The sequence below is a fragment of the Haliotis rubra genome, unplaced genomic scaffold, assembly GCF_003918875.1.
Source record: "Haliotis rubra isolate DU_JTF1 unplaced genomic scaffold, ASM391887v1 Scf480, whole genome shotgun sequence".
NCBI lineage: Eukaryota > Metazoa > Mollusca > Gastropoda > Lepetellida > Haliotidae > Haliotis > Haliotis rubra.
Window position 1 is genome coordinate 502575 of NW_025767169.1, and position 12356 is coordinate 514930.

A 12356-nucleotide genomic window follows, 5' to 3' on the forward strand; every position below is an offset into this window, starting at 1 on the left:
TCCTTGATGTTTGTTTATGTTCCTTGAGCCCGAAGGGACCAGTGAACAACGTGTCTATCTTACCGAACACGTCAATGTTAATTTTGAAGTGTTTGAAGTACGGGTACAAATCTTTTAGCTGATTTCAAGAAAAACAGATATAGAGTTGTCTCCCTTCCATCGATTTGCATTCGCAAAACATCGGTAATTTCAGTACATCATACCATTCGTCGCCACTCGCCCCTTTACGTAAACTCCAAGAAGACCCCGTGCCCCTGTCGATGCTTGTTATGTGCGAAAATACGACAAACCAATCAGAACGCGCGTAATGGTTGCAGTGCTTTGATAAAAAAAAATCCCCGACTACTTAAATCGTTTATGGCATTATGCTATTGGTTAAAGAATCATGAAAATATATATCGTCAAACTGAAATTACCAAGAACGTAGCTAACAGAATTGTGCTGTCTAAGGTGAAGTTTTTGATATGAATAATGCGATTGACGATGAGATATTCAAATATACGCACGTGCGTTTGTTGACATAACGGCTCTCATGGGTCCAACTGAGTGTATTTCTGGCGATCTTGCGGGCTTGTTGTGGTGATTATACGTGCGCTTCCAACAGTTTTTGGACATGTAATTATAGATCGCTACGAGTTTCTAAACAATAATATTATATCTGTATGTAACTAATCAATTTTAACATTGGACATATATTTAATTTCTCTGGGATTATTTCAGTCTGACCTTTTTGTGGTCATTCATATATTTTTCAGCGAATTCATTTAAAATTCCACTTGGGATATGACAGCAAGGTTAGGCTTATGTTCAGTTTGAGAAATATTAAAATAAAAGTCATTTTTTGAGTTTCCGCTTTGGGATTTAATGTAGCAGGTTTTTATTTATAAATTTTAAAAAGAAATCCCATTTGTGATTATTAAACCCTTTTCAGAAATATAATTGGAAATCTAAGGTGAATATCTGTAATAATTACGTCAGAATATGTCTTTAACAAATATGTTTTTCTCTTTCTTTTAGTTGCACCAAGAAGGTTTGATTCTTTAAAATAAATAAACAAAAACAAAAACAGCAATACAATGTATGAGTACTTTGGTGATATTAAGTACCATTGGAATCGAACAGGAATAGAGTTATCGTTCCTGTTTGAAGTAGTTCTGATGTTCCTACGCCAATATGAAATCCGAGGGGCACAAGTCGCTATTAGGCTTGTCCCGGAATAACACGAGTTGTTCACGAATGTACATCATACGTGATTCAATGTTATTCGAGATAAAGAATTACTACCACGAAGTACCAAATGAGTTCGGCATTCCCAGCGGGGTACATAGAAATGTTAATCGCTTGTAAACGGGGTACATTGAAAATGATAGAAGAGTGCTCAGCCAATCAGAATGTGAGGTAAGATAACTGGGTGTGCCCTACTCTCGAAAGAAAGACCGACGTTTAGCATTTTGCTGACACAAAGTGCACGGGTATATACATTACAGAGACAAATATCTGTCAGAAAGGATTTTTCTTGATCAGACAACATGGTATACTGAATATATGGAAACTAGCTAATCATCTAATCACGCTTCCGGGAGAATGAAAGATTTATCAACAATAGCAAAACTCCGTGTCAGCAAATTCAAATCTGGTGAATGTGAGTGCCGAAGAGTATCAAATGACATTGTCAAACACAACAGTATGTTCTGCCATTGGCGGATCCAAGGGGGGGAGGGGTGTGTGTGTGTCCATTGGGACCCACCCCCACCTCCTTCCCCCCTTGAAAATGACTAAACACAACATTGAAGTTAATTAAAAGCATTGGCGGAGCCGGGGTGGGGGTTCGAAGCCCACATTGAAGGATTTTAAAATTACTGGATCCGCCTATGATACCTTTAATGACTGGTAGTCTAACAATGACGATGTCATGTCTTTTATGCTTGGATGTGTACCCGACTGTTTCTCGAATGTTTAATTTGAAACACGGAGAGATTGTATGTTCGTTATAGGTCAATATTTTCTGAAATGGTCTCATCTTTTGCAACCTCATTTCATGGTATAGATGTACATGCCTCTTGCTGCCGTGTAAATATGTACATCCATGTATATTGTTATTCAATAACCTGTAATCTTCAATCGTGGAGGACAATCTATATATCTACCTGAGCTTCCAACCTACGATAATATACATGCCTAGGGACGCAACTCTGTCTAGCATATTGCAGCGCATATTGCAGCGCCTGAGACGAGTATGGCTGCAACCGACAACCTCTCCTCTCCCAGCATACTGTACAGGAATATGTATAGACAGACAATATATATTCCAGAAGGAAATCAAAATCCCAATCTCTTTATGTGGATTTAAACTCTGTCAGTAGCCCCTCGGTTTGTTTCAAGTATTGAAATGTTTATACAAACGTTTTTATACAACCCTTTCCAAATTCATAAGATATCTCTGCTTAACGCAGTCGATTATACAATTGTGACCATATCATGAGCATATATTTGTTTCAGCAGTGTTACAGCTGTATGATGTTGTTTGTAGACAAATCGAGTCTGGAGCACAGAATCCAGTGATTGTCACCATGTGATACGATGACAGAGCATGTGTTTATGAAACACTATGAAATAGTGATGATGCCAGGTGTATCCTGCCTCACCGGTGGCACCCGTTATAAACATGTGCAAAGTCTAGTCACTATTCATCTGAAATAATTCGTGTATCTATCCAATTTGTAATTTTAAAAAAAGTCTACTTTTCATTCATGGGAATATGTATCAAAATATCACCCTTTCATGGAATACGGTCAAAACATATCCGTGTCGAACTTAATGGTTGTCTCGAAGGAAAGTTGTTTTCTACATTTAGTCATCATTTTTCAGCATAATTTGAAATATTTAACAACTTTGACAAAACGGTCATATTCTCAGAAAATATTATACTCATGACAAATATGAGTCACGAGCAGACAGAAACCATCCGTGTGTACAGATCCTTCGTTTAGAATTTGAACTCATTCCTGACTTCAATGAGCTCGGGAAGCAGTGTTTGAATAACGCTTCCTTCACGGATCGTCCACAAGAGCAGATTTAGGAAACGCGCGACGGGACACTTGAGCCATTCAACTCTAGGGCAATACCAAACATAGTCAGTGAGAGCCTACCGCTGTCTGGAGAAGCATGTCATGTTCAAGTTTTAAAAGTGTAATAATTTGAGGTAAGTAAACCAAAATATTATGTAACAGATAGGCACACGTTTATCTTTTTTACCTTCAAACTGAAAAGTATATAGTATTACCCCTTGTTCTCTTTACACGTCAGTTTGCAAATTGAAACATTTAGTGAGTGAGTAGTGAGGGTTTTGCGCCGCTTTTAGTAATAAGTAATATTCCAGTAATATCATGATGAAATGACGGGTATAATTTTGATTGATTGAGTTTAGTTTTACGCTGCTTTTAGTAATACTCCAGTAATATCACGATGAATGACGGGGATAATTTTGATTGATTGATTTTAGTTTTACGCTGCTTTTAGTAATACTCCCGTAATATCACGATGAAGGACGGGTGTATGATTGATTGAGTTAGTTTTACGCCGCTTTTAGTAATACTGCAGTAATATCACGATGAAGGACGGGTAAATTTTGATTGATTGAGTTCAGTTTTACGCCGCTTTTAGTACTACTCCAGTAATATCACGATGAAGGACGGGTATATTTTTGATTGACTGTGTTTAGTTTTACGCCGTTTTTAGTAATACTCTAGTAATTTTACGATGAGAGACGAGTATATTTTTGGTCGATTGAGTTTAGTTTTACGCTGCTTTTAGCAATATTACAGCAATATCACGACGGGAGACGCCAGAAATGGGCTTCATGTATTGTATCCATGTGGGGATTCGAACCCGGGTCTTCGGTGTGACGAGCGAACGCTTTAACCACTCGGCTACCCCACGGTACAGTGAGAAAGTCGATAATATATAGATTGTTAAACACCTCTCAGAGATGAGGGAAATTGATGCCTATTTGCCATTACTCTGACTTATGTCACTAATACAATGCCATCCTACTGAGATACCATGCTTTGGTTTATCAGTGGTGGGTACACCATACATACCCAGTCTACTGACGCGTCCGGGACTCGAACCACAGGCCTCCCGCTCTCCACCATGACGCGATCCACTAGGCCACTTTTGGTACTTTCCTCGGCAGCTCTGACCCATCAAAGTAAAATCTATGTAATTTTCAACTTTGAACCTTGACAATGTAGCCTACTTCCTTGTCATCATGATATATTAGTGTCTGCTCGACCTCAATATTAACATAACGTATCAACTGATATATCAATAAGAATTAATACAGTACTATATATGCCACTCCTAAATAACATAACTTCAATTAACTTTTCTCATAAAACACAGCATATAATAAATATTATACTGTATTATGTAATAATTTGTACATGCCTACTACTTTAACTGGCTGGTGTGATGGAGCATATGCCATCACGGAAGTATGATGTAATCAAGTTGACCGTTACTAGAAACCTTACATTACTTCCGCGTATGGTTTCAGCCGTTTTTCCAGTGTTGTTATGAAACAGTTGTGTGAACTTCCTTCTTTTGAGGGACGGCGGTGTAGCTTAGTGGTAACTTGTCACGCTGAAGGCCCGGGTTCGATTCCCCAAATGGCTACTATGTGTGGAGCCCAATTCTGGTGTTCCCCGCCGTGATATTGCTGGAATATTGCTTAAAACGGAGTAAAACTAAACTCAGTCAGTCAATCAGTTCTTCCTGTGATACCATGTCATGTCAATATCAAAACTCACTGTGGTGAAATGTTACATATCTGTAACTCAATAACAAAACCCACTGTGGTGAAATGTTAGTTTAACTGCTGCGTTACAGAGATCTAACATTTCACCGCAGTGGGTTTTGATATTGAGTTACAGATATCACACTGTGGTGAAATGTTACATATTTGTAACTCAATTTCAAAACCCACTGTGGTGAAATATTACATATCTGTAACTCAAAAACAAAACCCACTGTGGTGAAATGTTAGTTTAACTACTGCGTTACAGAGATCTAACATTTCACCGCAGCTGGGTTTTGATATTGAGTTACAGATATCTCACTGTGGTGAAATGTTACATATTTGTAACTCAATTTCAAAACCCACTGTGGTGAATTGTTACATATTTGTAACTCATTATCAATAATCACGTGTGTAATAATCAAAACGCAATATTTCTTTCACACAGAGAGAGAGAAAGGGCGCACCAAAATGGATAACAGGTCTTCAGTTACAGAATATCTTCAATCTCGGAACGACGAGTATGCTCTTGAAAATCTGGTGGCCATGATCTTCCTCGGCCTGATAATGTTTGTTGGCTTCGTGGGCAATTGTCTAGTATTCCTTGTCTACTTAACGAAAATGAAACCTTCAACTACCCGCTGTTTTATTCTGGCGTTATCCACCCTCGATTTCGCCACCTGCTTGATCTGCATCCCTGTTGACATCGTCGACATCAGGTACAAGTTCACCTTCGGAGAGTTTGGAAGTACTCCCTGCAAGTTGTCGGCCATGTTTGTGAGCTTCACCTCGTTTGCTTCCGGTAACATTCTGGTTGCCGTGGCCGCTGTTCGACACAAGAAGGTCTGCTACCCTACAGGGCCTCAGACGTCTATCAAGGCTGCATTTATTGCCATATTTCTGTCCTGTGTCTCTTCATTTACTTTTTCTATTCCCCCGACTATCTTATACGGTGGTCAGACAAAGGTTCTATCTGAAGGCGTTAACGCGACGTTGTGCACGACGTCAGACTTCTACGTAAACACAAGGCTCCCTCTTGCTTACAACGGCTTCCAGTTTGTGCTGTTCGTGGCAGCAATGGCAACACTATCGACCTTGTATGTTCGGATATGGAAAGGGGTGGCCCGGTTTGCCGATGTAAAGAAGTGGTCGTGGAAAAACAAAGACGTCGATAACAGTGACTCTGGATTTGTTTCGAAGAATCACGTTTCAGTTTCGAAACACAGCACTCAAGAAAGCGTAAGTTTCGAAGTACATGTCAGCACCACAGGCAAGGGTAAAACACCTCCGCTTTCAGACAAATCCTGCCTCGGGAGGAGTGATACTATCATCAGACGTCCATCTAAACGTCAGAGGACAGCGCGTAGAACGACCTTGATGCTGTTCATCATAAGCCTCGCCTTCGTGGTTAGTTTTCTTCCACATCTGACGTTAATGGCTGTGCGAGCATTACACCGGGACCGCATTGAAAACCTCGCAGGGCCGGCGTTGGCAGCATACAACATATTCCTGAGATCCTACTTCATCAACTGTGCAGCTAACCCCTTCATCTACAGTTACTGCAACGTGAACGTCCGTAAAGAGATCGCGGCTGTTGTCAGTTTAAGGCATTTTAGGAAGTGATTCGTTGTCAGATGAATATGATTAGCCACTTTAAACTTCAACTTGACTTCAGTTGCAATACAATGAGATTAATTATAATAGTTTGTTTGTTTGATGTTTAACGCCACACTCAGCAATATCCCCGCTATATAGCTGCGGCCTGTAAATAATCGAGTCTTGACCAAATAGTCTAGTGACCAACAGCATGAGCATCGATATACACAATTGGGATGTAGGATGACATGTGTCAACCAAGTCAGTGAGCCTGACCACCCGATCCCGTTAGTCGCCTCTTACGACAAGCATGGGTTGCTGAAGACCAATTCTAACACGGATCTTCACGGGTCTGTAATAATTATCCGGGTGCTGACTTACTTTTTCTCGACCTCGTGATGAACCAGTTCCTGACAAGAAGGCCCAGATTAGAAGTGCTACCCTACAAGCAACGTTTAGATTTTTGGAGGCGACGAATAGGGTGACCTATTTATAATTACGATAGATTTTTGATGATTGTAAAAAGTCTTCGTAAATTGTTTTCCAAACGTACCATTATACGTTCTATGCACAAACGTTAGGGGTAAGAATGGCCTATACTGTTGATTTATGTGGTTGTATATATTATTTCGTATCTAGTGATCCATATTTTCACAATGAACATAATGTGTTATGATTCAATGAAACCAACACTTGTTTCTTAAGCCTTCGAAATGGAATAAGTAATATATCATTAAATGATAGTCTTAGAAAAAAAGAAATGGAATGACCAATAAATTCAGAACAAACTTAATGACAGTTACCGTTCCAATATCTCTGACTGCAGTTTTAAAGCTGTGGTATTTAACACACGAACACACGAACACACGAACAATGGGTAATAAAAGACCGGAAGTATGCATCAACTACTCGACACATGTATACTTCCCGTTTCCGGCCGATGAGGTTTACTCTCTGTGTAGCAGGATGAAACTCAAGTCAGTCATTGGTTTTGGCTTGTCGTAATCCATATGGGCATGAATACTCTCTTGTAAACGTTCACTTTGTAACGGACCCTTGCGCAGCGTATATCCGTGTATGCCTTTTGTCGTATTGTCGGTTAGGCTGTCTTTTTGTTCTGTGTCCACATCTCCCATCCCACGTTTTCATTCCGGCGTCAAATAACTAAACTTTTCTGATCCCACTTTCCCGCCGCTGTGGAAAGCTACGAATTGATGTGAGAAAAGTATAATGTTGCCCTTGCACACTCATAGGTCAGTTTGATAAATTTTCAGTCTATATTTGTTGAAAAAAATGTTTCCTAAGCAGAGCGAATCCATCAGTATCATCACCTTTCAAGAATACTTTTCACAAAAAGTGGAAAACATGATATTTAAAAAAAATAAAAAATATATATATATTTCGCTAGTCCGATCTCTTGCTGGATTTGTAGTCGATGGGGAAACCCAGTGGTTAAGGTGTTCTCTTGTCACGCCGAGGACCCGGGTTCGATTCCCCACATTTATACAATGTGCGAGGCCCATTTCTGATTTCTGAAATTAGGATACTGTGACTGGGTAACACTGCTGGGACCATATATGGAAAGCTATGAACTTCGTGAGAGAGGGTTTATGACAACTATTAATTGTTAATTGAATGAAACCTAAACTCAAACAGACCCCGCACAAAAATGTCCACATCCATTTTCTTATCGATTAGTGGAGAACAACTGTGTTGCAATTTGTTTATTTTTTTTAAAGAAAGATATGTGACTGGAGGTATATCTATGTTTCAATAAGAATATTTGAATTCACTGTTGAGGGCTGCTTACCGCAAGCGACCTCTACTTACTACTCTATGTTTAGTCACTGCAATGTACTATACCCTCAAGGCCTGCATCAACGTTTTAAGTGAAGTCACAAACATGACTGAAGAGGTGACAATGTCGCTTGTAATAATATGTAGGCGTAATCAATTCAATCAGACGTGTTTTGTTGATCAAGACTAAATATGAATAAAACTGTTATATAATACTGACTGATTTTTTATTTCTACGAACGTGTATTCACATCTTAGAGGTATTACCAACCGAGGACAAGGGGAGGTCCACTTCGATCGACTAGACACAAACTATATTACCATACATAAACATATCATGTGGACAGGCAGTGTGTCGTTATACGATTTATATGCATGATTACCATACTCGTGACCTAATGGCGGTGTATGCATGATTATCGTACCCGTGGCCTTATGGGGGTGGGGTGTATCCATGATTATCATTCCTTTATACACATAGGATGAGTCAAACATCTTTACTTTGAATTAATATACTTCGTAATTACCTCCACTCCCTGGCAATCTGTGCTATTTATGGCCGACATTTTCGTTTTCACTGTCCGAAGCATAATTATCTTTTCATGAATTGACGCAATTTTAAAAATAATTTTCATTAAAGAAAAAGAACTAAATGGTTGGTCCCTGAGCTGCATAGGCCACCTGGTCGTACTAGAATCAGTTTATCAGCAAAATGCTAAATATAGAAGGTCAAGGCTGTAGAATAGATTATCCACCCGACACATATTTTACTGGGTTTAGGAGGCAAAATACCAGTGAAAATCAGTGGTCACATCAGTCCTTCGCGAAACTGGTTATCGTGTCCTGTCCTCCCTAGAGCACCCGCCGCCACGACTGCGGCTGTCGAACAAACTAGACAAACAAATTACCTCTGAAAACGAAAGTTAAAAACCCAGATAACCAAGTCGAAGAAGATCATCGAACACGGAAGTTCAGCACAGTATTCCTGTTGTACACGAACGTAGCGACTAAATTCGAATCACAATGGGTAATTCAGGTATGTATAATCGTTTCCTACATCTTCATTCGTTCCTGAAGATATTCACCCAACAGAGTGTACATGGAACAAGGAAACCATTAGCTTGATAGTATGTCCCGCCTCCAAACTAACTTTCACTTTCGTTTTAATTTGCGTCATTATACGAAGCTAACTTCATCTTAGTTCATACATATGTTTTTCGCTGTTTTGATCTATCACTGCAAGACAGATCGATTAAATGCCTTGTCTATGTATTTAATTCAACTAGGCAGCCTATCAGAGACTTCGTATCACAGAGTAATGGATATTTTAAGCTTCGTAAGCTGAAACCATGGCTCGCATTGGTCCGAATAGTCTGGCTGTAGAATGATTTATGTAACAGGTACATTAACAATTTGCTGATATTTCGAGAGAAAATGAGTGAGTGAGTGAGTTCAGTTTTACGCCGCTTTTAGCAATATTCCAGCAATATCACGGAGGGGGACACCAGAAATTGGCTTCACACCGAAAAAAATGAAGACAAAAAAACTTGAGGACAAAAGTAAACGCGACACTTTAAACAACAATACTATCTTCTTATCGCATTTAAATTCACAAAACAACCCATGTATGTTTCAGCTTCTACGTTAATAGGAAACCAAACAACAATATGTCTAAATGTACAAACGTCTGCAGCTGAGAAACTCCAGTCATTGTCAGAGCTCATAAGAAAGCAACAGAAGGATGCCAATATTGCCAAGGCAACATGTGCTTCTGCTGGTGCTATTGGTGGAGGGATGGTACTTTTGGGGGCAGCTTCGGGTTTAGTGACGGGGGGAATATCCTTGGTACTTATGGGTGCCGGAGCTGCAGCTGGACTCGCCGGTGGGGCCGGGGAAATGGCGGTGTCTTGGTTGGAATCTGAGGTCAGTAATAAAGGAGTTTGTTTGTTTGTTGATAAACGCCGCACTTGGCAATTTTCCACCCATATGAAGGTGGTCTGTAAATAAAGGAATCTGGAAAAGACAATACAGTGGTTGAAGTCATCACCACCGTCTACGATGACATGCACCAGCTGGGTCAGCGAGCCTGACCAAACGATCCCCTTAATCGCCTTTTAGGATAGGAATGGGTCGCTTAAAACAACTGTAACTTCACGGGTAAATCATTTAGACTCCTTGGAAAGTATGATTTGCTGCGGATCTGTTCTAAAACCGATTCGGAACTACTAGGTCTTTAGACCTAATTACACTATATAGAAGAATAATATAAAAGTGCAACTGCTTTTCACACAAATAATAACCCCTTTCTCGGCTCAGACCTTTAACAATTGGTTGGTTATAACTACTCTCGTCTATACCCATTACTATGTACAGAAATGTCTTGGTTATGTCTTTGCTTAAATTTAATTCCGAACCGTCAAATTATTCAGGAGATGACAAAACGTATTGCCGAGGTTCAGAGTATTCTAGACCAGCTGAGAAAAGAAACACAGGGTCTAATCGCGGCCTTAAGACGGAAAAGCAAATATAGAGATGTCCCAGACTATGACACATTACTAGAAAACAAAACGAAATTGGATTGTGCCAAAAAATGTGGAAGACGGGCAAGAAAGGCTATTTCAGTGGTCAGCATGACGCTACAAGTCCAGTGGATGGCAACTGGTCTGAAGCCAGAGGAGGTTGGTGTCCACAACATCGCAAAGTTCAGACGAGGGTTAAGCTTCCTGGGGAAGGTCAAGGCTGGTAAGGTTATCAAGTCTGCTGGTGTTGCGGCAGCTGGTATCAGTTTAGCCTTCGACGTCAAAGACGTGTTGAAGAGCCTCAACGATGTTAAAAACAACGTGTCCGAGGTCGCTGATGTTGTTGCAAATATGGCCAATGTACTTGGTGTTACTGAGTGAACCTGCTGTTGGTGACAATTCCTGTACATTCCAAAACATTAAAAAATTGTTAAAAGTCATTCCCGAGATATTGTGAAGACTCCGAATTCAGAAGTTCAGTTGTTTAACGAAATGCGTCTTTCAATTGGGCATGACTGCCAGAAACTTTAATGTATTGCCTTACAACCCTTTTAGCGGGATCGGCATGTTGTAAAAGACCATGTTGTCGGAATACAGGAATGTTAGATTTGTTTCTCGTCAGTAATTCAATTTTCTGAACATGCAACATGGTGTGTTCTGCAATCCTTGGCCACACCATATCGTTTTTCCGAAATGAGCGTATTGTCACCAGTGAACACTAGTTATTTTACGAGGTGTTCGTGAAAAGGTCAGCCCTGCTCTTGTACTTAGTACAATATTTGAACAATAGGTTCACAACATCTAATTTGTGTTGTTACAGTTATCATTCAACCTGTAAAATATAAAGTCTTTTTTCTGTGAACATTAGGGATGAACATACTGGATTTTTACAATAATATTTTGGAGCTGTGAAACATCCTTTCGCCTGTGGATGAGACTGAATACATATTATTTCGTCTATATGTTTTTTTTGTTTTGTGCAAAGAGATCTATATCAAACTGGTTGTATATTTCCTAACAATTTCCTAAGATGTGTATTATAACTTAACGAGTCGGTGAGAGTGATATATTTACAAAATGACCCAATGAAAATTCACTAGCTAGCCTGTGGCTATTTCGCACACTGTTCCAGGAGTACACTTTTAAAGAATGAAACGTGACTGAAGGTATATCTGTGTTTCAATAAGAATAGTTGAATTCACTGTTTAGGGCTGCTTACCGAATGTAACCTCTTCTATGTTTAGTCACTGTAATGTGCTGTACCATCTTGGCCTGCACAAGTGTTTTAAGTGAAATCACATCCGGATTCAAACATGACTGACCATGTGACAATGCCGCTTTTATGAATATTCTCTTACAAAAATGTAGGGGAACCTGAAGTTTCGATTTGGATGGGAAGTATAAGCGTTAACAACCTTTTCAAAGACAGTCATCTTATGAACGGAACACCATTTCTGTTTGTAACTACCCATAAACACAACGCGTCGTATGCACGTGCACAACGCAGTAGTCCCTTACACATGCATTGGGTGTCATTCTTAATTTTGACGGTTTTCAAGAAGGTCGATAAATCACTGTAGACCATTATAATTATGTCAGTCATCTTACATCACATAGTTATTAGTGTTTGCTTCTAGTCGGTTTTT

General features: G+C 39.6%; 2 protein-coding genes across 2 annotated transcripts; both read left to right on the plus strand.

Annotated features, from left to right (window-relative positions):
* Positions 1-2886: 2886 nt before the first annotated feature.
* LOC124291082 (neuropeptide Y receptor type 4-like) lies at positions 2887-6576 on the plus strand. Its single transcript, XM_046727988.1, has 2 exons — positions 2887-3202; positions 5247-6576. Exon 2 carries the CDS (start codon positions 5270-5272, stop codon positions 6419-6421), a length of 1152 nt encoding a protein of 383 aa, XP_046583944.1. The 5' UTR covers positions 2887-3202; positions 5247-5269; the 3' UTR covers positions 6422-6576.
* Positions 6577-8946: 2370 nt separating this feature from the next.
* LOC124291069 lies at positions 8947-11670 on the plus strand. The gene is made up of 3 exons (XM_046727971.1): positions 8947-9227; positions 9828-10114; positions 10621-11670. The coding sequence occupies exons 1-3, from the start codon at positions 9215-9217 to the stop codon at positions 11089-11091; spliced, it is 771 nt and encodes a 256-aa protein (XP_046583927.1). The 5' UTR covers positions 8947-9214; the 3' UTR covers positions 11092-11670.
* Positions 11671-12356: the final 686 nt, after the last annotated feature.